This window comes from Rattus norvegicus, chromosome 2 (assembly GCF_036323735.1).
Source record: "Rattus norvegicus strain BN/NHsdMcwi chromosome 2, GRCr8, whole genome shotgun sequence".
Taxonomy (NCBI): Eukaryota; Metazoa; Chordata; class Mammalia; order Rodentia; family Muridae; genus Rattus; species Rattus norvegicus.
This window is the reverse complement of record NC_086020.1, coordinates 154050233-154077371: the sequence shown is the minus strand read 5'-3', so window position 1 is coordinate 154077371 and position 27139 is coordinate 154050233. Positions and strand designations below refer to the sequence as shown.

The following is a 27139-nucleotide window of genomic DNA, read 5'->3' as shown; positions in this document are numbered from 1 at the left end:
TTTCTTCATTTTTGTCGTGCTAACAATGGCTTAAGAGTTAGTGCAGGGGGTTGGGGATTTAGCTCAGTGGTAGAGCGCTTGCCTAACAAGCGCAAGGCCCTGGGTTCGGTGCTCAGCTCCGAAAAATAAATAAATAAATAAATAAATAAATAAATAAATAAATAGTTAGTGCAGGAACCGGTAAGATGGTTTAGTGGGGATAAATGCTTGCACTGTTAATCCCACCAGGCAAGAATGCGATCACTACCACAATTTTTTTGAGCCAAATTCAAGAATCTCCAGATTTACTGAGGTATACAGATGGCAACCGCACTGACACACCACAGTGCCCGTGAACATAATGCTTTTACTATTTTTATAAAGTGTATATGTATGAGTATGTATCTACATGTATGTAAGTGCATTATATGTATGTCTGGTGTCCTTGATGTCCAGAAGAGGACACTGACTCCCTTGGTCCTGGAGTTACACACAGCTGTGAGACACGATTCGGGTGCTGGGAATTGAACCTGGGTTGCCTGGAAGGGGAGAAAGTGCTCTTAACCACCACCGAGTCACCTCTCCAACCCCAAGGACATGATTTGCTTTATTTGTGCCCCTAGATGTCCTAGAACTCACTATGTAGAGTGGGTTGGCCTCAAACTCACAGAAATCTGCCAGCTTCCCACGTGTTAGGGTTAAAGGCACCAGCATAACCCATCAGGAATACTCTTGATAGTGAAAACACTTGTATTGCTCCCACTGTGTTAAGACGAAGTTTCTGTATTCCAGGTTGACCCTCAGGAGGGCTGCGAGGTGGACCTGGTGTTTAGCACAGAGCACTACAACCCCGAGCAGGTAAGCCTCCCCACCTAGCGGTGCAGTCTGTTGGCAACTGTCTTGTCTTTAGAGGAAGAGGTGAGAATCTGAACAAAGAAAGCCTGGAGATTCTCTCTTTTCATCCTATTTGTTCTCAAGAATGAAAGAACACAGCATAGGAGACTGCGTGCTCACCGCAGCAGTGGGGCGGACTGGCAGGTGGCAAGTGTACTTACCCTTCACAGTGACAGGGAGATAGCGTATTGAGCGTGCGCAAGAGGGCAGCGGGATGGGCAGTAACTAGAAAGGAGACTGCAGGCAAGGTAGGACTTCTGGGGAGACTCCACTGAGTTTTACAATTATTTAAGTAAATTCTTAAATCCATATGCTCAATTTTCATTTAAAAATATTTTAATTTATTCTTTGAAAAGTTCATACACATATACAATGTATTTGAACTTCTCCACCTCCTGGTGCCCTTCTCCAATCCCCTGCCATACCCACCAACCTACCTTCTTCCTTCAAGCCAATTATTATTGTGATTATTAGGAGTTGAGGCTAATTAGTATTGACCACATTCGGATGTATTGGGGTCTATCCACTGAGGCACAGGCAACCTATGAGTGGCCACATCACCAAGGAAAAGCAAGCCTTCCTTCCCCAGCAGTCATCAATTGCCAATAGTTCCTCTTTCTGCACACTTTTCGTTGACGTTCCCCGAGCCTTGGATGGGTGAAGTCGCTGTAGATATTCCGTCTGCTCATCTATGGCTGAGAACTCATTTATCCTCAGCATTGACCAGTCATGAGTCTTAGCATTGACTGCTACTCACTGCGAAAAGAAACTTCTCTGACCAAGGTCCAAACGTAAACCTATGGGAATAAACATAAATACTTACGGCAGAGTAACAATGTGACCATTTATTGAAACAGCACCTCTGGGACATATGATTTCCCAAGATCAGGCTTTTGCAGTACCAGACGTGAAGTCGCTCCTTCACGTTCAGAGACTGACTGGTTACCTCCATAAGCCTCTTGTCAATGGCGCTTCCCTGGCAGGCCGTGCTGAGCTGAGACAGACTCTAGATCACCTCTCTCCTCCAGCGGCCTGCAAAGCACTAACCAGCTCTAGGAGAACCAGTCAGCAGGGAGCCTTTCTTGGTCAGTTTGAGACTGCAAACATGGTTACTGGTAACTCTTTAGTTGTGATGTTCTGAGCACCTCCAGGGCTCCCCTGACCAAATGACTTGTAGCGAGGTCTCCTGTGCCCAGCACTTGTATTTCTTTGAGTGTCATCTCATGATGTACAAGTCCTGTCCCATGAAAGCAGACTGTTGTGATTGGCGGGTGCGCTGTTCTAGAAGTTAGCACGAGTCACTTCCCACATAATTTCCAGGTGTGCAGTCTCAGCCACGAAAGCAGGGGCCATGCAAATGAGAGGCATTCCGGACGATCACATATCTGTCCTGGCCAAAGGCTCGGATTCCAGACGTTAGGCTGCAGTTCTGTGGGTAGAGCACTCTGTGGCCGCAGCACGAATTCCTGGACTAGCTCCTTTTCTGATCTTTTCTGATCTCTTATGATGCTTCAATACATACATCTTCATACATCTGCATTTAAAATGTCCACATACCTGTCGTTTACCCCTTCCTTGCCGCCCCTGGGAGAGGATTTCACAGCTTTCCTGGGTGTCCCTCCTCACACTTCATAGTCCTTAAAAGTGACTCACTCTGAAATGCCCATATGTTCTTTTTCCTGTCAGATGGTGACATTTCTAGTTGGCAGGCTGGCATAGCACGAGGCCAATCCAATCTCGGGTTAAAGAATCACATACGTAGAAGCTTGCGTAGGACACCAAGCAGGGCCCATGCTGCAGGCATTACCTGCCTCACTGCGGTCCCCACCACACAGCCCATGATTTGCTAAGTTGCTGTCACCCCATTCTCAGGAGAGAGAAAGCGGAAAACCGGTGTGGAAATCGGAGGCCGATGAACATCCCTGGGAGGATCTGAGAGGCCAGCCCAGATTGTCACAGCGGTGGTCTGAGTCTAGGCCCGGGAATTGCAGGCCGTGCCGCACATCAAAGGATCACAGGGAGGCAGAGCGTCAGGGGGATGGGGCGCACCACCCCTAACCCGGTGGCTCTGGAAGGAGGCTCACCAGAATCCACAAACAATAAACCCAGACTTGGCGCATTAACCTTAGAGTTATTTTTTTCCCCTAAGGATTAGGAAGATGGCTTTGATTTCTAGTTTTGCAAACTGAAAGCATGAGAGTAAAGCTAAAGGGATAATAATTTCAGGCGTTTTTCTGATCAACCATGGGTTCCTCTGGACTTGGAACAGAGTAAGTACACTAAGAGTGCTATAATGCCTGGCAGGAGTGGAGGTCACAGCACTGCTTCAGTGGAGATGTCTGTGGATTAGACAGAGGACACATTGTACTCCTTTCCTCATCCTTGGGGATGGCAGACACCAAAGGAGCAGAAAGACTGCTCGGATGGGAGCCTTTCAGTTCTACGCTGCACCAGCGATTAGCATGCTAATGTGCCCCAGAAGCCCCTCCTTCCACCCAGAGCAGGCACTGTAAGAGAAAAAGAAGCAAGCTTATTTCGTCCTTTGAACTAGTTCTAGAAGCAGGCTTATGTTGAAGACCCAACTTGATTATAATTTCCTTCACTGTGGGCCTTTCAAGTTTATTTCTGGTTCTTGCCTTAACCGCGATGCTGTTTGAATAACACAGAAAAGAAATGAAGGTTGCTGCTTCGGCTGTTCCAGCAGTCACATTTGGATAGGACACCCAGACACCCAGACGCCCAAAGCGTGGCTTGGCCGGGGTGGGGCCGAGGCTAGTGACAGTGAACCCCTCATCCCAAGGCTAATGTTGATGGCATGAACACGTACATTTTCCCGGGGATAGGTCCTCGGCTTTAATGGTCAAGTTAAAGAACCTTGACCAAAATGAGCAGACAGCCTAGGAGAATCTCAGATGTTTTTGGATTTGAAATAAGAGAAGGTGTTTGTTGCAGTAATTATTTTAAAAAATGGAATCTTTTATCCCACCCGAACTGGAGGGCCACATGGCATCTGCCGGATATTTCCATCTCAGTCAGCAAAGCGTCTCACCTATGCTCTATCCCATGTCGCACTGCTCTCTGAGCCCGGCAGAGATCTCTCTCTATCCATCTAGTTCCCAAGGCTGGTCGCTGCCATGGCAGTTACTCGCAGAGACGGCCTATCGCGTGGCTCCCCTACTGTGGACTCTGCTCACATTCCCAGCATCCACCCCCTAATAGTTATGGTATAAAATCCCGGCAACCCAGTAAAATCAAGACTCAATAAGCTATAATTTAGTAATCAGATTTATATGTTAAATTCTCAATCCACAAAACTCCACACAATAAACTTATAACCAATTGATAATGATATAAACCGCTCACCAAGATAAGATAAATTGACCTATAGCGATCCATCCCTTAAGAAATATTCTTAATTACCTATGGCCATTTAAGGCCACATGGATCTGGGTCGTCTTTCTCTGCCTCCGTCTTGTTTCTCCTTTCATCTTTTCCTCTTCCCTCCCACCTTACAAAAACTTTGCCTTGTCTTACTTTTACTGTCCAATCATGAGCCTTGACCTCACTTGTGCCAGCCCTCACCTGCACATAGTCAGCAACCTACGGGTGCTCACAGAACCCACAGTGTGAGGATGGTTGGGGTGCCTGACTTGGACTAGATGTCAGATGAGGTAGGCAGACAGCAGGGGTTAGCAGCTGAGCTCAGATAGGAACCAATTCAAGTACCGAGAGCTTAAGATACAGAGTGGGTTCCTTTTTAAACTTTAGCAATTTGGTCTTTAAACATGGAGTGAAAGCAGTAAATCCATGCAAAGTAATGCTGGTGTCTTCATTAGTAACCAGCTTTGTCTTCCAATTCAAGTTAGCACACTTAATACCCAAGGACCCAAGGCACCAACCAATGGTTGGTTCTAGATAGCACAAAGGAGCCCCTATCCTAGACATTTGAGCCAAGAAGGGTTATTTCTCTCCAAGATGCCGGGCACTGTTATGTCCAAAGCAATCAGTAAGTGAATGCTAAAAGGACAGCAAACATCAAAGAGTACCATTCTGCCACTGGTGTCTCGGTGCCCTTTCTGTTGCTGTGATAAAATCCTAAGAAAGCAGCAGAGAAAGAGGATTTGTCTGGCTCTTAGTCCACCACAGCAGGGAAGCGACTGCACCTCCCACGGGAGAGCAGGAAGTCATGGATCTAAGGTGGCTCAGCCTATTGTCTCCATGTAAGAATCCAGGATCACAGACACCCACAGCGGACAGGCTGATTAACACAACCAACATAATCCCTCAGCCATTCCTATAGGCCCATCTCCCAGGTGATTCTGGTTCAAGCCAGTTTACAGCTCACATTAACCACAAGCCACGAGCATGAAAAGCCACCTTCCATAAAGTGAAGCTCCACTTGTTGCCCAAGGCCTGCCAAATTCACTGACTCCTTGGTCTGTGTTTGCATGAATTGCAGTGAGCACAGTTGGTAAGGAACCATCCCGGGTAACTTTGAAACCTTTCTTTCAGGAAGGAGAGGAACGTTTGGGCAAATGTTCTGCGAGGGTGTTTTTCAAGAATGAAAAGCCCAGACCGGCCGTTAACGTAACCTGCACACGGCTCTTTGAGAAATCGAAGAGACAAGAAAAGGATTATCTGCTTTACAAGCAGATGAAGCAACTGAAGACCCGTCTGGACGTCGTCAGCATACCTGGTACGAACCATTAACTGGGTTTCCTGTATCGGGGAATACATATATATCACTGAATCTTAAAGAGAATGATTATTTACATTTGCACGTCCAGAGACATGCTCACTTTCAGCTATAGATTGCGACATGTCTCATTATTTAAGCAAGGCACATGTTCTGTTCATCTCTACAATATCCTAAAGCTACCCAAAGCTGAGTGAGTCCCTTTAGCCGACCGTTTTGCATCTCAGAATGAGGACCCAAGAGCTGACTCTACAAATAAGAGACAGAAACTTTTGAAAAATAAAAAAAGTGTGCAGATTTCGGGGGAGTGTAGAACCTGAGGTGACATTTCTAGTGTTTCGTTGTTAGCCTCCAGGGGGTTTAGCTGACGAGATACTCCCAGCCTGTGCTCAGCCCCTCTTCCCAGGGCTGGCGGAGTGGCTGTCTGGGCTGTTCTGGGCTGCTGCCACGGGGGCCAGATTTATCTTGCTTCAGGTCAGCGGCTAATGGACAGTGGAGCCGGCTCCTAGAGATGTGTCCTGCCCTCTGCAGTGACTCAGCTGGAGTGTGGCACAGATCATTTATCTTGGCACTCAGCTGAGTCTGTGGGCAGCAGGAGACATTCAGCACTTACTGGCAAATCCAATTTCCCAAACCGCAAAAGTTATCTCTGGACTTGCATTTGGATAGGAGCTTGACCTCTGACCACTGCGGCACTCCCCATCCCACACTCTCTGCTCCTCTGCCCAGGCCCCCCCTCAATTCCTCATCAACACCCTGAGAGCCTCAGGCTCCCTTCCTGACTGCATCTGCCCCCCACTCACTGACACTGACTAAACACCAGCCATAAAGCCTGCTGCCTGCGTTTCTAATATCAGCCTCTAATGAGTCTCACCCAACACTTCATTGACAGCAAGGACCAAATCTTGAGCCAAAGAACTATGAGGGTTCAGAATATATTGCTGAAGACATTCGTGCTGCTTGGAATAAGTGAACTAATGACCAATATTTAGAAATCAATAGTTACATGGGGGCCTTATTTCCCCTTTTAGTTTGGGAAATTGGGCTCATTTGCTCTTTTAAAGGACTTTTAATTACGCATATATATGTGAGTGCATGTGTGGGAATGTGCACACACATGTGCGTGAACATGCCCATGGGGCTCAGAAGAGGACAGCAGATCCCCAGAGCTGAGTTACAGGTGGGCGTGGGCTGTTTGATGTGGGTCTTTCTTCTGCAAGAGCAGTACAGGCTCTTAACCGCCGACATGGTACAAGACTTTTTCTAGAAATATTCGCCACCCTCCCATTAGCTTTGGGATACTTTTCAGCAGAACCATTCATTTTGACCTTGTTCACTTACTGAGTCCTGTGTCCTCAGAGGGGCCATTCTACAGTCTACCTAGATTTGGCTACTATAAAATGTCAAAAAAAAAAATCGTGGGGCTGGAAAGATAGTTCAGTGAAGAAGAACATTTTCTGCACAAGCAGGGGAACAGAGTTTGGATTCGGTCAACCATGAGGAAGCCAGATATCCCACAGACACCCTCTTCTGACCTCCATGCATGGACCAGGACACACACATATACAAGCACAGATACACGTGTTCACATGCAAAAATACATAGTTCAGTCATAGCTGAGGGTACTTCTCATCAACAAAATGCGAGTTCTGTGACTGTAAATGTAGTTGCTGCATGCTGCTGAGTGTCCGTGCATGAAAATTATCTACTGAGGATCAAGGGTTGGTTTACTAAATGGATATACCCAAGTCGGTGTGAAGGCTGAACAGACCAGGGGCACTGTGCTGAAAGTTCATGGATCTAAGGTGAGCTGTGTACCACAGACTCATAGTCCTGTGTCACTGAGTGAGTGCAGGATAAACCTTATTGAGGCAATGACCCTAGATTCTTAGAAGATACAAATTATCAATATCTCGTTTAAAAGACATGAACTTTCATTTAATGTTATCATTTAACAAATCACACATTATATTCCTACTTTGAGCTCCTAAAATTTATTTCTATTATTCGTTGAAAAAAATACTTTTGTTCAGTGTTATTACTCCTTTAATCTACTCATCCGGTTTTAAATGGAAAATGATTTTTTTTTTATATATACTCAGTAGCTGCAACCAAGTAACAGCAGATGCTTGTAATCAATTGAATTTATAATCATTTCTAGGAAAAAAAAAACCAAAAAGGTTGGTTTTAGATTGAATCCGACTATGGAGACAAGCCTGGGGTAACCAGTTCAAGTCTTAATTCAAGCAATTAATGAGCAGGATGACGGAATGCTGGCTCCACACTGTTTCCCCTTCTGCTCTTAGGATAGTTTCACTTTCTCTAGTCCATTCCCCAGCTTCCCACACATGAACACAATCTGTGAGCAGAAGAGACCTGAGGAGGACTCTGAGCCACACAGACCCTCCTGCCTCTGTCTGGAGCACTCACCCCATCATGTGTCCTCGCTGCTGACAGCATTTAGTTAGTGTCGATCTCTCGTCTCCCAGGGTAACACATTTGCCTATCACAGATCTAAAGCCACAGCAAGATAGAGTAAGTGTTGGTGGGCCCCATGAAGAAAGTTTCAGTTACTAGAAAAGACAGGGAAAAGGTTGCCAAGGCCCTGAGAGAGTGAACCACGACAGAGGTGTTCTGTCACTCCACTGGCTTTGCACTCCTGCAGGACATATCCTGGAACCCTAACGGTTCAACGCCAAGGAGAAAATACTAGTAATTCTGCTAGACAGCAGAGGGCTGAGGCATCTCTACGGTAACAGCTTCAAGCTCGCAGCTCCCTGTTGACTAGCATGTCCTGGCAGGGTGACTGGTTAGTCACCTCGAGGAGTTGACAGAGCACAGCAGTGCACAAGGCTGAGTGTGGGGCACTCAGGTGTTCACGGAAGAGCGTGATGAGACCAAGCCCTTAAAGCAATCGTGTAACAGTGGAAAATGCCCGAGGAAGAAACCAAGGCTTTCAACTTTGCTCTCAACAGGCTTTCTTCTAAAAGCACTCACCAAGTGCCAGGCCCCCAGAGCACTCGTTACCTTTGTCTTCATGCTCTCTTCCAAACAGCTATGTGCGAGCTTTTGCCTTTCTACGGGCAGAGCAATGCCTGCCTCTTGCACAGACAATTTCCTGTCTGCTCCACTGAGCATGAGACTGTCGCTTCATCAAATTCTAGTTTTTACTTATTCTGAGTTCTGTGGGTGGTGAGGGGGTATAGGGTGGAGGCTAGATTTATGGAGTCGGTTCTCTCGTTCGGCCTTCTGGCTTGTGTGGCAATTTCTTTCCCTGACCCCCACACCCAACCCACTCCTTCCACAACTTTATACCCCACCAACTCTTGGCTTCCCAAGCTCTCTCATCCAAGAATCTTTAAGTTTTTATTGTTATGGGTGTGGGTGTTTTTGCCTGAATGCATGTCTGTCTATTCACCACACATGTAGAACGCCCATGGAGGCCAGACGGCACCGGATCCCAGAGGACACAGAGTTGTAAAGCTAGCATGTGGGTGCTGGGAAGTGAACCCAGGACCTCTGGAAGGACAGACAATCCCTTAACTGCTGAGCCATTTCTCCAGCCCAGGATCTTTCCCCTTATATCCTGGATTCTGATTTCTCTAGCTTCTGCCATGGTTTTGACCATCGGTATCCTTCTCATCTCTGAAGTCCTGCCTGAGATGGTTCTGTTGACGGAGTGCTTCACAGAGCCACTGTCCCTTTTCTTCCTCTCTCTGTTCACTCTTCAGAAGGAAGCTCTCCTCACATTGCTCAGCCATTCCTGAAGCTATTCCATCATCCACTTCTGTAGTTTTTCTTAACCTCGGACTTCATACATCTAATACCCAACCTCTACACTCCCTCCCCCCACAGGTCTGCATATGCTGGGGTTTAATTGTATTACTGTTCAAGGGTTTACTAGAGAATTTGGTCACTGCCACCCCCATCTCTTAACATTTAACAATTTGCCACTTCCTGTGAAGCTGTCCTCCAGAAAACATCTGGGACCCAGACTGCTGTCTTCAAACTCAGTCAGCCTCTCTTTCCATGGCACTACTCCAACAGTTCTCTCAGGCCTTAGATTTCAGTCTCCTCCTGTCTGTCCTGTACAAACTTAATATGGACAGAGTCCGTGCACACGAGACCATTCATAGTGTGATGCCAGGATGTTCCCTCAAGACCAGATCGAGCAGCCTCCTCAGTTCACCCATCCCTCACTGAACCCCCGCTTACAAGACCAGGATCAAAACTCATTCCTTTGGAGCCTTTCTCCAGACTCTTCAGCCCAAAGAAACCTTGCCCTGCCTGTTTGTCCTTCTGCTGCCTCTAAGACTGCATCTGTTGTGCCTCTGTGCCACTCAGAGGCACCAAAGGCATCAGGGAATAACCTGACTGGTGTGTCAGCACAGACCAGGCAGCTCTGTTTTACCAACCGATAGGCTTTAGGCTAAGATTACTTCACCTCGGTTTCTGATTGTGGACTGAGCTGCTGACAGGCCATACCAGGGGCTGTCTCCACCAGCCTGTGACAGTGTCCTAGAAATTAATCACTCAAGTTTGACTTCCTACAACTAATCGTTCATTGTATCCTTACCTCTTGAAGCCTGATATTGAGTGGATTTTTAGTGTTTGCTGAATTAGAAAAAAAAGGTTCAAAGACAAACGGCACAGGAAAAATCCATCTAATTTTTTCATGCGTTCAAAAAGTGACTGGAAAGCTGCTGATTCATCGGTTAGCTTTAAAGCCAGGAAGTAAAGGACACGACGGCACCCACTTTCAGACCAAGCCAGCAAGGAACAAGATGGCGGTGGGCTTTTTCACCAAGTTAAAGTCGTCTCAACTAGCATATGTCTACATTAATGTTTAATGTCACTGAAGTATTGGTTTGTATGTGCACAGGGCTACAAATTGCCATCAATTAAGTTTATACTATTGGCCTAGCAAACTGAGCATGGGAGTCATCTTTTAATATTATTTTTTCTTTTATTGGATATCTTTTTATTTACATTTTAAATGTTATCTCCTTTCCCAGTTTCCTCTCCAGGAATCTGCTATCCCATTCCTCCTCCCCCTGATTCTATGAGCCCCCCAACTCCCTCCCACCTTCCTGCCCTGACATTCCCCTACCCTGGGGCATGGAGCCTTCACAGGACCAAGGCTTCTCCTCCCATTGATGCCCTACAAGGCCATCCTCTGCTACATGTGCAGCTGAAGCCATAGGTCCATCTCTGTGTACTCTTGGGATGGTGGTTGAGTCCCTGGGAGCTCTGGGGGCTCTTGTTGGTTGATATTGTTGTTCTTCCTATGGGGTTGCAAACCCCTTCAGCTCCTTTAGTTCTTTAACTCCTCCACTAAGGATCCTGTGCTCAGTTCAATGATTGGCTGCAAGCATCTCTCAGGAGACAGCTGTATCAGGCTCCTGTGAGCATGCACTTCTTGGCATCTGCAATAGTGTCTGAGTTTGGTGTCTGTATATGGGATGGATCCCCAGGTGGGGCAGTCTCTGGATGGCCTTTCCTTCAGTCTCTGCTCAAACCTTTGTCGCTGTATTTCCTCCTGTGAGTATCTTTGTTCCCCCTTCTAAGAAGGACTGAAGCATCCTCTCTTTGGTCTTCCTTCTACTTGAGCTTCATGTGGTTTGTGAATTGTCTCTGGTATTCTAGCTTTTGGGCTAATATCCGCTCATTAGTGAGTGCATACCATGTGTGCTCTTTTGTGATTGGGTTACTTCACTCGGCAGCCCCCTTGACCACATGTCTCCATCAGGACACTGCTGTGATGATCCAATGCCACGCCCTGACTTCATTCTTCAGGTCCCTGAGATTTTTGTCTTCAAAGTGTCTTAGTACAAATGTGCTTCTTCTCTCAGATAATCAAGGTCACATTGACCCTTCACTGAGACCCCTGTGGGACTTGGCTTTCCTCGGCAGCTCGTACGTGATGTGGGAGAAGACAAGCCAGTTTCTGCACTACTACCTGATCCAGCTCAGCAGCGTGAAGCAGTTGGTAAGAGCCTGCCATTAGCGGGGCCAGCAGAGCCACCGTGCAGACGGCGCCCTGCACGGAACCCATGGGAATGGTGACCTTCGTGGCGAGAGTTTTAATTACATTTCATTCAGCAGATGTCTGAGTGAATGCAGTGGCCCAGGTACTTACTGTTTTAGGGACTGAGGAGGCAGCATGAACAAAACCACATTTGCTGACTTGAAGAAGACCATTCTAGGAAAAGGCCAAAGAAAGAGTTAATAGGCCAATGAATATGTATCAAATGGTGATCGGAAGTGCTGTGGCAAAAAAAGAAGTGGGGAGAAGGAAACACAGGATCTTGAAAGGCAACTTATATAGTAAAGTAAGGCTAATGGAACCAGAGCTGGCACTGGGGCAGAAGCCAAAGACACAAAGAGCAGGAGAAGGAAACCTCTGCAGCAGGGTGGCTGATGGGTTGAAGGAGCGGTGAAGCTTGTGTGGCTATAGAATGAGCAGAGAGCCTGCAGGAAATGAAATGGGATGACAGGAAGGGGGCAGCAGGGGTATCTGTCTTTGTGAGTCTGGGGACATCATTGGTCCGGGCTTGCCTTTGTCCTATTAGCAGACATGATTTCCCCAGGATCTTTCTGGCTCCATTCTGAAAACAGACTACCATGAAACAAAGGAGGAAGCAGGAAGGCTTGGTGGTGGCCTGGACGAGGGGCAGCAATGGGGGCCGTGGAGGATCTGGATTCAGGCAGACTAGCAATCTTGGTTCTAGGCTATATAAGAACATCAGAGTGGCAAGAGGTAAAGGATGAGTCTTAGGCTTGAACCTGGAAGGAGGGTTTCTAGTCATTGACTGGAAAAGACATCAAGAACAGTTTTAGAGGAAGCTGTCTTGATTTCTGACAAGAAGACAACCTGTACAGTCATCTAACCATAGAGGTTTGTGTCTAAGAGACAGGGATGGAAGGCCGTCATCATGCCCATGTAGATGGTGTTTAAAACCACTGACTGGGAGAGATCACAAGTGGTGGTATACATAGAGTTACTTCAGATTGAGTCTGGACCACCTGAGATCCGGCAGCACAGAATCCACCTGGAGGGAAAGTAGACAGAGGAGGCCAAACACTAGTCACAGATGACACTAACACAGGTGGGAGCCAGTCTCAGTTCTCTGGTGTCCATGATGTCCTCTCAGAGAAGGAAGAGTCCTGAGCTGAGGGTGAGGAAGGGAGGAATGCTGGGACCCCGCAGGTTAATGTGGTGATCTGGCAAGGGTTTGCTCTTAGCAGGGGTAAGTAGGCAAACAGTTGCCTTTAACCAGGGTTGGGAATTTTCTCAAGTAAATGTGATATAGGGAGAGAGGTTTTTTCCCAGAGTAAAAGCCAAATTGGTTCTAAGAAGTACTTACAGGGAACATTTTCAGGATTTAGCCATGGATGATGGGTCATCAGAATTTTCTGAGGAACTTGCCAAACATTTGGCATTTTTAATATTAATAATAATTTTGTCTACTTTCCAAAGACCACTGTAAAACAGGCATCAAATAGAAGTTAAGTTTTTTCTTCTTTACTGATCTTTCCCAAGAGTGCTTTTTAATAGCAATTATTCTCTAATTGATTATTGCTAGGTAACAAGGCAGGTATGGCCTTACTCATGTTAAGTCTGTCTCCCTCCCTCCCTCTCTGACAGGGAGATGGAGCTGATAACGCCAAGACAGCTCAGGGGCAGGAAGCGTGTGTGTGTGTGTGTGTGTGTGTGTGTGTGTGTGTGTGTGTGTGTGTGTGAGGTGGGGTGGCTATCACTTTCCCTAAAGCTTTCTGGGTGAGAATTATTACCGGAATTCTCAGGGTTAAACTTATAGGCTAGTGCAATGGTATAAGGGAAGACAAACTTCTAAACTTATAGCCGTATATGAACAGGACCACCATTATTTCCTTAGTTCTGAAGGACGGATGGCATTCCCAATACCAGGGACTTTGCCTAGGATAGGGGAGTATATCAGCGAAGAGAAAATGGGGATAAGACTTTCACTCCACTCCCAGCCTTCATTATGACTTGATGAAAGGAAAACTACATTATTCTGATTCCAACCCACCAGTTCCAAATCTTGTAACTTTAGTCTTTCCAAAACCTATTTTTAATGATGGCAGTGGGGAAGAAAGGAAAGGGGGAAGTGGACCTGTTTAGAAAGGTTCTTTGGAGCAACTCCCGTCTGTGTTGTCTGGAAATCGGCAGTGAACTGTTAGCCGCAGCAGCTCGATCCACTCGCAAACACTCCAGGGATACACAAGCAGTCCAGTTCGGTAGAGTCAGGATAGCAAACACAAGTCAGCAGTGGTGGCACTGCCTAACAGAGACAGGCAGGCCTCCATCTTGGCCAGAGTCATCAGGAAGGACCCAGAGGGATGCCAGGCGAAGTTCTTGGCTGTGCCTTTCTCAGTGAAGTGACGATCAGCAAAGATTCGAGACCCACAAGCACTGTACAGCTAGGTCTATAAGCAAGCCCAGCTCAGCCTTGTCACTGCCCATCAAGTCCTACTTATACCCTCCAGACATCACGTGTCCTCCACGGGCCTTGCCTCAGCATGCACGTTTGTCTCAGCTGACGTCACTCTGCCAATCAGCCAAGTCCTCAGAAGCAGCAAGCAGCTGCAGCACAGCACCAGGAGCTTTTTGGTGTGTTTCTCTCCACAGAACACACCAATGACAATTGCAGCTCAACTACGCAATGTAAGGCAGACCAGTACACGTGTGTCATTGGCGAAGAATTTTTCATCACGTGTTCTTTCCCGTGCTTGTTATAGCAGAACTTCCTTTTACCTGTGTCCGCTTTAAAGAAACGTTCCTTCACATGTTTGTCCTAGCAAAACACCATCAGACCGATTTTCCAAAGAACCTAAGTTTCTACTTCACACCCAAAAATATCTAACCCTAATCCTAAACACCTACCAGGTCGCCACTCACTGTAGTCAGTTGCAGACTTCATTCCAGCTATGGCCTCCCTCCACTAGCCCAAGATACATAACAGAAATTACCTCACCAGCCATAACTGTTCTGCTGAGAAATCTCTTTTCGATAACGGGTATTAATAGCATAAGCCTACTTACTCTACTAAAACCACATTGATTCTATTAGGGCTTAGTCTCTCCCTTTGGTGGACATGGAAGGGGGCTGCAAAAATGGGGTCAAACGAGTCTTCCTCATGGTTTCCAGGAAGACAAAAGTGCTAAGTTACAGAAACAAAAAATAATAAATCACTGTCAATCTGGAATATAAGCACTTGGCATTGTGATAATTTGAATAAAAGCCAAAGCTGTTATTTCTGAATAATATTAAAAATAATGACTTCTTGGCAGGGCTTGATGTGGTGAGGGCAGACTGTGAGGTATACGGTTTACCTCTGCAGGTCTGTAACAAGCTGTGCTTCAGGCTTGGTTTCAAGGGTCCTTCCTTCTGAAAGAAGGGTGCAGACAGGCATGCAGTGCAAGAGTTGCTTTAAGAGCTTTAGTGAGGAGCTTTAGTCAGGAGCTTTAGTAGGCACAGCGGACTATAACCTTACACATTTTACCTGGGTAACACCTTTTTTTTTCTCATTGCTGGGGAATGAGCCTATAGCTTCACCCATGTCAGGCAGGCTCTCTGATTTCCACAGTCTAGGCAGTACTCCATGGTAAGGGCAAAACAGATTACTAAGTAAAACTGGAGTTGCTATGTTTTAACCTAAAACTTGAAGACTACCATAATTTCATTTAAAAATGCTGCTTTTAAAGCCAGGCGTGGTAGCACTTGCCTTGAATCTCAGTATTTCGGAGGCAGAAGCAGGAAGGTTAGGAGTTCAAGACCTGTCTCAGCTACAGAGTGCCAGGCCAGATAAGACTGTATCTCAAAGAAACCCACATTAAAAAAAATGTCATTTTCAAAAGCAGAATAAGAATGCACTGCCTTGAAAAGGTGTCTGTAAGTAAAGGATCTGTTTTAAAGGCTTAAGAACACCCGGGAAAGCCGAGCCTTGAGAAACTACAGGAAGCAGCTGTCTGTGGCAGGGGCCCACTGATGGACAACTTGAGAAAGATCAGCTTTGTCTTCCAAAGAAAAGATAGTCATCAAATGAGGGCCAGGCAAGGCCAAGTGCACACCTCCAAGTGATGCAAACTGATGCTGTTAGCCCGTTGCATCTGCGGGCCTGGCTCAGGCCCGCCACAGTATTCGTTCATAAGCCTCACGAGTCCTCTGACACGCTTTATCTTTAGTTTGCCCAAGTAAAGGCTCTATCAATTGTTATTTCATTCTATTTAGGGAACAGCAACAAAAACATGCCTGCACATGTTTAGAATTCAGATTTTCTATTCTTGGTTGCACAGCTGACAGATACAGAAGGGTAACTGTAAGAAGTGCTGGTAACTTACTCTCTAATGAAAGACGTTTTCCCTGGTGAATTCTGATTGTGTGGCTTGTGCCTTGGTGTTTGAACACCCCTGTGTATACTATACTTCCAGGCCAGAGAGAAACCTACCCAATAATACAAGAAAAGTCACTATACAGTATCCGGCTCTGAAGCATTCCCCCCTCTTGCATCAAACTCTATAGCTCTCTCCTCCCCTAGTACAGAGGCTTGTGAAAATCTCCACCGATAAGAAAAACAAAGACAGAGCCCAACATCAAGTCCTTTTCCATCGTCACCCCTCCATATTCTTTAGCTGTTTCATTAAAAACCCGGTAGAAGACTGAAGCTCTATTCTAAAGACTGAAGGTTTTTAAAATAATCCTATCTTCACTAGTAAAGAGAAATACCCTTGATCTATAAAAGTAAGGAGTACAAAACCATTACTAGGAAATTGACTATTAAACTTTATAAAAAACCAAAATACCTAACATTTCGGTTTTAACAACAATATGGGAGGGCTTCAGGCAGCACATCTGAAGGACATGGAGGCTGCAGTCAGACCTAGATTGGAATTCTGTGAGGGCATCTGGCCTGTGGCAGGCACAGTAGAAAGTGTGCTTTTCTCCAGTCTCTCAGAGGAGAGCACGGCCAACAAACACATCAGAGGTTCACATACAGTACCTAGATCACTAAGATTGCCAGAGATTCTCCTTATTCTCAGAGTTCAGCCAAACCCATAAATACCAGAGAGAAAAAGCTTTAAGGACTTTTAACTAGACTTCCATGGGACTGAGTGACAAAACCTGAACAGAACCTGTGACTTCTAGAACTTGACTGGGAGTACCACCTCTGTTTCAGCAGAAGCTCGAAGACACCGCCCACAGGAGTCACATGACACAGCCTCACAAATCCTGAGCTTACAGAATCCCACGGTGTGGGTTATACTAATTCTGTTTTCCTTTCTCTAGAAAACAGATGATGACAGCATTGATTTTGACTTCACTGTTCTACTTCATGAATTCTCAACACAGGTAAGATGCAAAGTTTGTGTACTGAATTGTTTTTATAAGTTTATAATAAAGTTTTTCAAGTTTATAATATTTACTTTGTAGGAAATCATTCCCTGCCGTATTCATATGGTCTGGTACCCTGGCAAGCCCCTAAAAGTCAATTACCATTGTCAAGAGCTACAGAACCCAGAAGAAACCTCTGGAACTGCGGAAGCATCAGCTATGGAGCCAGCCGAGTTCAGTACTTTCTAAAAAGAAGAAATGGTCTGCTTCTACTATTCTCTAAAAAAACCCCACTCCACTAGCCCACGTCCACTCCTGTGTAAACGCGAAGGTCCAGGTATTCTAGCACCCAGGCAAGCCTGCAGTTCGAAGTAGGTGCTCGGAGCGCTGCCTTGCTTTTCACCTGTGCGAGCTTGTGCGCGCCCACCTGACTGGGCGTGGCAGTCGCAGCTCATCCACCACACAGCAGGTGGATCAGCATTGCCTTGGGGAAAGGTTTCATCTCTATGTTTTCATTACTCTGGGCATAGTGTAGTTATTTTATGTTGCTAAATTGTTCTTATTATGTCAACTTTTTTTTTTTCAGGGAAATACTGCTAATCTCAGGCAAATATTCCCTTTTAACGTGATGCCCACTTTCAATAAATGTTTCTATTTCTAAATAATAAAATGTGCTTGTAAACTTTGGTATGTGTGGAAAATTTAGGCTAACCTGGAATTAAATCAAATCCCAATGCCGATTCAAATTTTACAAATCTTTAGAACAACACACTATCTCACACGATAAAAGCTGCAAACACACAAAAGAAACACTGATGTAGTTCAGAAAGTGCCAGATAATTATGTTTTTATTCATCAGGACAACCAGGACCCAGGGTTGGTGTAAATAATCTATGAAAGCCAACATAATATGAAATGGACACACTCAGTGATGCACCTCCTCAGGGCGAGAAGACTCACCCAGGTGACACTGCCACTGCTTGCCTCTCGAAATTATTAAAATTTAATGGGACACTTATGTCACTGTCTAAAAACCCTTAAGCCAGGTTCCTGGGCCACTGACTGACTGGGAAACATCAGTCTCAAAATAAAAAAGCACTCAGAAGCAGCCTTACAATGGATGAGGTCATATCCCAGTCAGCCCACCCAGAGTTGAAAATACCAGAGGCTTGAGATGCAGTTAACACACCTGATGTAAACAGCCCAGTTTAGCAACATCATGGACTGTTAACCCTAATGCTCATGTGGCTGTCAGAGCTGTGGCCTGCTGCTACTGTCCCAAATCCCCAGAGTCGCAAACAACATAAGCCTTAAACAGACTAATTTTTGTAGAGTGTGGAGAGGAACCGTATGCAAAGCCCACAAAGTGGAAGCTGCTAGAACTCTCCGCCATTGCCAGCACATCTTTCCTAACAGACCGATGAGGTTGTGAGCTTGAGTTCATTAACATTGATTCACTGGCTAACAACAGAGCAAGTACTTCATTTGCATTGGATAAAGTAAAAACTGAACTCCCCAAGCCCTCTTCAAGTTAGAAGAGTGAATTCTGAGTCACCGAGCCAGCCACAGTTGCATTTAGCACCACGTTCATTGAACGCCTCCAGAACTTTCAGAATCTCAAGATAGATCAAAAGCAGTACCAGGGTTTTGTCGACAACTCCATTTTATTCTACTCAGTTTCAATTTTTCCTACTTGAATGATAATTTTTTAGATAGTACACGGGGTAGTTTGAATGAGAATGGCCCCTATAGGCTCACAGATTTGAATGTTGGGTCACCAGGGAGTGGCACTAGTTGAAAGGATTAGGAGGTGTGGCCTTGTTATAGGAAGTATGTCACTAGGGTGGGCTTTGAGCTTTCAAAGGCCTGAGCCAAGCCCAGTGTCCCTCTCTTCCTGCTGCCCGTTGATCCGGATGTAGAACTCTCAGCTACTTCTCTAGTACCTTGTCTGCCTGCATGCTGCCATGCTTCTACCATGATGATAATGGATCAAACCTCTGAAACAATGCCAGCCCCAATTAAATGCCTTCTCATATAGGAGCTGCCATGGTCTTAGTGTCTGTTCACAGCACTAGAACACTTAAGTTCATTTGAAGATCAGTTTTAAATGTCTGTACTTGGACTTTGAATGTTAGTCCTTCAAGACACCATACTTTATTACACTGATTTTGCTCAGTTTAGAAATTTCTGGTCAGTTCTGTGACCTCTCCTAACTTTTAACAAGACTCAACCACCACACTCCCTAATCTATGCATGAATTTCTGGGAGCACAAGTTGCTTATTGAAGTGAAATGCTGAAAATTTAGCCGAAGACTTAAAATTCAGATTCAACAATGTATCATTTCAGCAATGAAAGAGCTATCATTTGCAGTGGGATAATTCCAACATGTCACAATTCACTCCTTTCTGGTGGCTGCGCCGAATTTAAGATTCCATATGGTAAAATACTAAAATGCAAAAATTCCTAATTTTCAAAACTGATTACATTTTGTTGATTCACAAGCTACTGTTACTCAGGAAGACAAAGAATAAGAGAAAACTCAACTGTATTTCTTTAATGTCAGTTATCAGCTGAAGGGACAATAGTCCAAATGTGGTATCACACAAAAGAATATTGATTGATATTATACATTAGAATTGCAAAAAAAAACCCCAAAAAACAAAACCTAACTCCATGTCTTGGGTCTATGTGCAAATGACACTGCAGTGGTCTTTAACACCAAATGCATGTTGGAATCAACTGGAAATGTTCTAGGGAGCCTGGATATCTAGAGATGGAACTGGGTCCTCACTTAAACCTCCAGAGAATTTTTAAGTGAGTCAGGAGAGTGCCGCTACACAGCAGTGGCAAGTGCAGCCTCTACTGTGGCCTCTCCCCAACACAAGCTAACACTCTCTTTAAATTAGCTAAAACTATCCTTCATAACTACCACAAAAATTATCATTTATTAACACCCATTTATTACTCATTTATTAATCTTTTCCGTGCTATAGACTTTGGTCTTTACCATCCGTCCATACTAAACTAAGGAGCTAGCAACAGATGTGGGCTCTGTTACTGGAACTGTTCCTCTGGGATCCTGTTCTATTCACACTCCCATGTGGGTCCATGCGGTTGCCTATGAAATGTCACTAATGGATTAGATACCCAGGATACTTATTATAACTTAACTTCTCTTCCCACCACCTCTCTCTCTCCAAGATCTCATCCTATAGCCTTGGCTGGCTTGGAACTCACCTTGTCGACCAGGTTGGCCTTGAACTCACAGAAATCTGCCTGTCTCTACCTTCAGAATATTTAGCAAATTAAAAACATACTCAGTTTTACTCACTTTTCTGATTATTCTCAATATCCAAAGACTGCATTACATTCGGTGAGACCGTTTCCTTACTGAGAGCATACGAGAACATACTCCTAGCACCTAAAGCAAACCACTCCCCAGACCCGATGCCCTGGTAGAGCCACACGTTCACAAGGACACGAAGCCACTGAACGACTGGAAGCACAGTGTCTACTTGAGAACGTCATGACTGCACGGCCTTCAGAGAAGCTGCCATCTCCTCATGTTTGCTTGTCACAAAGACACAGCACGTATAGGGCTATACGAATTAAAACCGGTAATGCTTCTAGCTTAAGAGGAGGCCATCAAATTTATCCTAAAATTATAATGTCTACAAACCAAAAACCCTGTAAAAGGTGGTGCAGACCCATGACACAGCACATCACAGGGGGGCAGAGGAAGATGAGAGTTCAAGGCCATAGGAGTCTGTCAATACCCCACATTTCTCTTATCTAGTTTTATCTATGTTTTAAGTATAACAAACTAGTGTATATTTGTGGCATCAGTGGTTTGGAGGTGAAAAAAATTCTTAAAAGGATACAGAACAGCCTGAGAAAAACCAACTTATTCTGGAAACAAAAGCATAACGTCCTTTCCTTCTCAATCTTAATAAGTACAATACAGACCAAACTCTGATGACTCAGACTGAACTACAATATATCATGGTGTTGAAGCAGCAACTCCTCAAATTCTATTTTATCGGAATCTATGAATACAAATGAAGAGAGCATATGTAAATACCTTGTTCTTGTCTAAACAAGACTACAACCATACTGTAACCCTAACAGAGGTGGTTATACATTTGGAGAAGCACAAACTGAAGCCACTCGCCATCTTTAGTATTTCACAGCCCAATGAGGGCTCTGAAAGAGCTCTAGGAAGAGCGTAATGATTCTCTTTAAACAGGAAGCCGCATTAAACAGTACCCATAAAGTGTCACAACGTACATTTACTTTCATCGCCTTAGGAGAGCAACTTTTAAAATATCAATGCATGCCACAGAGACAATGGATAACTTATTTGAAAAGCAAACCATTGAAAACTGTTGACTCTTGAATAGAGTCAGCAGCTACATGGCTATTCTGTACTGTTTCCCCCACTTTTCTGTATGCTACATCAGATGATTAAAAAAAAAGTTAGGGAGCTGGAGAGTTGTCTCAGTAAAACGCTGCACAGGCAAGCATGAGGACCTGAGTTCAATCCCCCAAGACCCATGTGGAAATAGCTGGGCATGCATGGCACACACCTGTAATCCTAGCACTGGGGAAGTAGAGGCTGGAGGATCCCTGAGGCTTTCTGCTCGGCTTAGTGAGAGAATTTACCTAAAACAACTGAATTGGAGGACAGCTACCAAAGACAACTCTGGCACGCACATTCACACATAGAGCCACAGACGTACAAACATGTGCACAGTGGTGCATGCTCACAATCCTACCACTTGGTGAGAAGACTAAAGTTTCGAGGCCAGCCTGGGCTAAACACATAGCCCTTTTATTAAAAAAAAAAAAAAAAGGGAAGTAAATTTATATATATTCTAAGCTGAAAATTATTCTTTTCTTCTTTTAAATAATATTAAGTATACTTTAGTAATAATATAATTTTATTTAAGATCTTTTACTAAATAATAGAAATACAGTTTAAATACACATAGTTATCTAGTTATCTTGCACGTATATAGAAGCTCCTGAACACGAGATGGCAGGGGCTCCTAAATCTGTTTCAGCCGTCTGAATTCATTCTACCGGCATCCATCATCCTTACGTCTTGTAGTCAAACTGTCAGTACGTTCAAAGTACCACTGAGAGTCAGTTCTTGGCTTTTCCTTTTTTTACGGGAAGTTGACCTGTAGCTTCCAAATACTTATTGACAAGCTCTTCTTGTGTGGATGGGGAACATGGTTGGTATCTGTTGTACTCCATTGTGTACTCTCCTTTTCCCTATGAGGGAGAGACAGAGAGAGAGAGAGAGAGAGAGAGAGAGAGAGAGAGAGAGAGAGAGTTGCTGATGCAAGTCAGGATGGGATCAATGTGCACAGCACTCTTCTGAAGAGCACTGCAGTGAAGTTCAGCTCACTTTAAAGTTGCTTACCTCTGTGCAAGACCTAAGCTCAGTGGAATAACCAAACATATTATTTAGGGGAACCTAAAAACAAACATAAAAAATATTTTAGCACCACTTACTGAAAAATGTTTGAGGAAAATACAGGGATATATCAGTCAATTTAATGCCTTACAATTAGCTTTATATTAACAATTTTAAGTTTAAAAGACTCAAAAGCCAGAGTGACTTTTGTCTTATCCCAGACAGGAAACCCTACTTAAAAATTATTTTGACAGGTATAATTATACCAAATCTTTCCATCCAGACTGTACATCACTGACGGCATTCCCTTCTTATCCTCATGCTACCTCCAGCATTTACATGCGTTTTTTCTGGGAAAATGTTAATGAGTTCCCACTGCCTATGTGTGCGTGCACGTGCACGTGCGTGTGCCAACGTTGGGCACGTAACCCAGAGGCTCGTGAAGCCTGAGCGCGCATTTACCACCGAGAGACACCCAGCCCTCCTCTGGGCACTTGAGGACACACTGACAACAACATCTTTCTAGAGGCTATCTATAAAGTGACCCATACTTTCTCCTCTGTGAGAGTTAAGTTAAGACAGGTTCAGATCAGGAAATTAAATACTAGCCTTATAATACAATAAAGCAGTTATACAAGTAAGGTTAAAAGGGGAAAAATAACTATATACCTATGAAACAAATTTACCAAAATATATATAGCCAAGATATAAAGAATCCTATGTTTAGCTTTTGCACGTAAGAGTTGCTCTCACAGAAAACTACACAAATTGCCACAAAGTAGAAGCCACAAACTGAAAAGCAAATGTTCCAGTTTGCTCCACAATTTCCAAAACCGAAACTAATTGATTACCTTCTATGGCTAATTAAAGTAAGACATATCTGTAACCCAGAGGGGTTGTTAGCTCACGAGGCTGAGGCACCGGGTTACTGTGAGTTCCAGGCTAGCCTGGGCTACAGTGTGAAAGAAACCGTGAGACTATCAGTGATGCACTTACATCAGCGTAGAGCGTGAAATAGTCCTCAATTCCATCTTGCCCTGTAATCACTCCATGGCGCCGGTTAATTCCTGCAAACACTGCTCCCTGAAACTCATTTGGGGCGATGACTTCCACGGACATGATAGGTTCAATAATACACAATGTGGCACTGGCCAAGGCTAGGTTTAAAAAGAAAAGTATATTAGCTATAAAAGTGAAATTCTCCTGTCCAGCTTTACATGAGACAGATGGCATGTCCCTAAAGGCACAGAATGATGATAAGCTTAAATTTCCCCCGGACTCATTTTTCTTTTTATGGTAATAGTTGGCTAGGTGAAAATTCCAGAGATAACATTTCACTCAGGTGTATTTCCATTACCGTGCTTTTGGAAAATTCCTTAAATCTCATTAAACTACAGAGCAACATCAATCATCGAGCCCCACACTATGTAAACTATATGGCTGTGTTAATTCTTCTCTCTGGAGTCATCACGTGTGAAACCAACATAAACCCATTCTTTCTTACTTGTCCTTGCGTGCACGCGCGCGTACACACACACACACACACACACACACACACACACCCCAACAACTCATCACAGTGCAGGAGAGGGTGCTTAGAAGACTCATGTCACTTCTGAGAAGCCTTTTTCTAGGCTGACGAATTCTACTGCCTGACTGAGACTCAGGCTTTTAGTTTCCTCTAACAAGTTGCTTGATTCTTGTGAAAACAGTCTGCCCAGGTCTTAAATTTCTTCACCAATAATTAAAAGATATCAGACTAGATGTTAACAACTACTTTAACGTAAAGGTCATTGTGGGTTTTTTTTTTGTCCCATCTAATACACTACTACTACACTCTAGAGTTACAAATACTGACTAATATTTACGGAAAAAGTAAAATAAACTTCAAATATTTACACTTCAAATATTTACAGAAATTCAGTAGTGGGGGCTAGAGCAGAATACTTAGTTTCTGACTGGCTGCACTGTCCCCAAATAGAAGGTTTGAACAAGCTACAGGAAAGACAGCACAGAAGCTACTGTGTTCTGAAATAACCAGTTTCTCCAGAGGCATCGGTTTGTCCATCAGAGATCAATTAGCAACCATTCCTGTACGATCATATAAGCACCTCTAAAGACACTCAGACTCAAGTGCAGCCACTGTCACAGTAACAATGTCAGCCAGCCTCAGCACCACTGGGATCGGCACCAGGACCCCAACTGGGTACCAAACTCCAGAGATGCTCAGCTTCCTATGCATTTATACTGTCTCTGTATTCGAATACAGCACTCCTAAACTCACCTCCAGAGTCATACCTAATTCACAGTAAGCCTATGCTATGGAAACACTGGTGACTCTCCATTTCAATCCTCTAGTAAAGACAGCAGTATCAGAAGGCCGGGTGATAAGCAGCTGAATGAGGTAGTCAAGGGCTAAAACTAGTCTAGGTTTAACTTTAAGTTCCACCAAACCAGTGTGTCAGCCTGAGTTATAAAACTAATTGCTCTGAATCTCAATTCTCTCGGCTCCAAGCTCACTCGCTGTGGTGGCTTGAATAGGTATGGCTCCCACAGACGCTGTGTTTGAATGCTTGGCTCACAGGGAATGGCACCATTAGGAGGTGTGGCCTTGTTGGAGTGTGATCTTATTAGAGAAAGTGTGTCACTGTGGGGGCAGGCTTTGAGGTCTCCTATGCCCAAGCTCCACCCAGTGTGGAATTCAGTCTCTACCAATCAAGATGTAGAACTCTCAGATCCTCCAGCCCCATGCCTGCCTGCACACTGCCATGCTCCTGCCATGATGATAATGGACTAAACCTCTGAACTGTAAGCCAGCCCCAGTAAAATGTTTTCTTTGTACGAGTCACCATGGTCATTATGTCTCTTCACAGAGCTGAAACCCTCCAGACACTCACATACTCAACATAATGCAGCATACAAGGAATGGATAAATTTGGCGAGCAATAGCTGAAGCAAGCATGTTGGGAAAGAAGTGGCATGACACTACTCTAGGTCAAAGGCAATACAACAGGAAGAACTGTACTCACTGTCCCTGAAGGCAGGTATACGCGTGTGCCCACGCATGCACGCACGCATGCACGCACACACGCATGTGGAACATTTCCAAGGAATATTCCCAGGCGGTCTGGGGACATTCAAGCAAATGACAGGCCTATTTCTTCATAGTAAGGGGAAGACAAAGCCCAAAACCTGGCATGGAATGGCCAGAGCCCCCAGAGAACAGACTGCTGGGTTAGTGAAGTAAAGACAGTCCTGGCTCTGCTTAGCATGTTTGCAAGCCCAGTGTTTGGGAGAATAAGCAAAGTGTTCTCTCTGGAAGTGATGGCAACATTCACATCCACAGAGCCAAGCCAGACATGTAGTTTCACATTTCAGTGTCAAGTTACATCACTGACTGGTATTTGAGGCAAGTTCAAATTTTGGTTTTAATTTATAATACATAAAAATCTAAAGTATCTCCTAATTTTGATGCCACATATTTTAGTATATTTTACTATATATAAGAGACACAATAATCTACGTATAAGCCACTGTTATAGGGAGCTCGGTTAGTAGGAACGTTCTTATCCAGAAGCCCTCAGCTGGCATTCAGTGATACACACAACTCCTTACTGCTTGGGAGGACTTCCTGTACGTGATTACATCAATTACATAAATTAATTAGTATTTATTTGTTTTGTTGTTTTTGAAACAGGGTTTCTCTATGTAGCCCTAGCTTTCCCACTTGCTTTGTAGACCAGGTTGGCCATGAACTTAGACATCTGCCTATCTCTGGTGGGATGAAAGGCACCCACTTTTAACATTTTTAAAACTCCCTCTTTTTTAGGACTTTAAAAATCAATCTTCATTTTTATTTCAATTCTAATGCCTTTTCTTCTTAAAATCACATTCTATTTTTGGCAAATATTTATATTTATTTATGGATAAAAATGTGGTCCCATATATTTTTGCCTTTAAACATAAAGAAATAGCGAGACAAAGAACCCAAATTAGCTGTTTTTCATGCTAATACCTGGCTTGTCTGCACAGCCTGTTACCTCAGCTGCAACCCAGACTTCCCTTTGCAGATCCACTGTGCAGTTATGCTTATCTCACTGAGGTTATATAGAGAGGTTTCCACTAGCATATGTGTGTACTAGGGGCATATACATCTATATTTATTTATATTTAAATATAGGAAGAGTTAGAATGGATGAAGTCATATGTCAATTGATGACCAGATAATCTTATATTTATCTAACCTCTACTCCCATCAAAGTTACAAACTCCTAGTCAAGAACCAGCATAAAACAAATGGTGCTTTCTAATTCAATTGCATTTCTAAAAAGTGTTAACCTATTTGATAATTTTTTTATCTTAAGATGTATTAAAGTAATGAACATTTCAAGGTCAAAAGGTGGGTATTCTAATCTGAGTTATTCTCAATTAATATCATATCAGACCGACCAAATATCTACATCATGACTACAGTACCTGTTTAATACACAGCTGACATAAAGAAAATGGAGGTCACTCTTTCTTTTTACAACAGAAAACTAGATTATAACTACTAAGCTTAAATAAGACAAGGAGTTGGGCTGGAGAGATGGCTCAGTGGTTAAGAGCACTGGCTGCTCTTCCAGAGGTCCTGAGTTCAAATCCCAGCACCCACATGGTGGCTCACAACCATCTGTAATGGGATCTGACGCCCTCTTCTGGTGTGCCCAAGACAGCTACAGTGTGCTCATATATAATAAATACATCTTTAAAAAACAAAAAAGGAGCTATCAACCTAGGGTAGAGAACAGC

The 27139-nt window shown here is 44.2% G+C and overlaps 2 protein-coding genes across 3 annotated transcripts in view; one reads left to right on the top strand and one right to left on the bottom strand.

The window, feature by feature from the left end:
- Rarres1 (retinoic acid receptor responder 1) overlaps positions 1–17611 on the top strand; it is a 34261-nt gene extending 16650 nt beyond the window's left edge. Inside the window, exons 2-6 of the mRNA NM_001014790.2 lie at positions 772–837; positions 5386–5569; positions 11422–11558; positions 16881–16943; positions 17025–17611. Coding sequence (NP_001014790.1) covers positions 772–837; positions 5386–5569; positions 11422–11558; positions 16881–16943; positions 17025–17174 — 600 coding nt within the window. The 3' untranslated portion in view covers positions 17175–17611. The remainder of the gene's footprint in view (positions 1–771; positions 838–5385; positions 5570–11421; positions 11559–16880; positions 16944–17024) is intronic.
- Positions 17612–21848: 4237 nt separating this feature from the next.
- Positions 21849–27139, bottom strand: part of Gfm1 (G elongation factor, mitochondrial 1) — a 44923-nt gene continuing 39632 nt past the window's right edge. For both annotated transcript variants that reach the window (XM_063281134.1, NM_053625.2), the window contains exons 16-18: positions 23345–23505; positions 22355–22408; positions 21849–22203 (exon numbers count right to left, since the gene is read on the bottom strand). In XM_063281134.1, the coding sequence (XP_063137204.1) occupies positions 22072–22203; positions 22355–22408; positions 23345–23505 (347 nt within the window). In that variant the 3' untranslated portion in view covers positions 21849–22071. The remainder of the gene's footprint in view (positions 22204–22354; positions 22409–23344; positions 23506–27139) is intronic.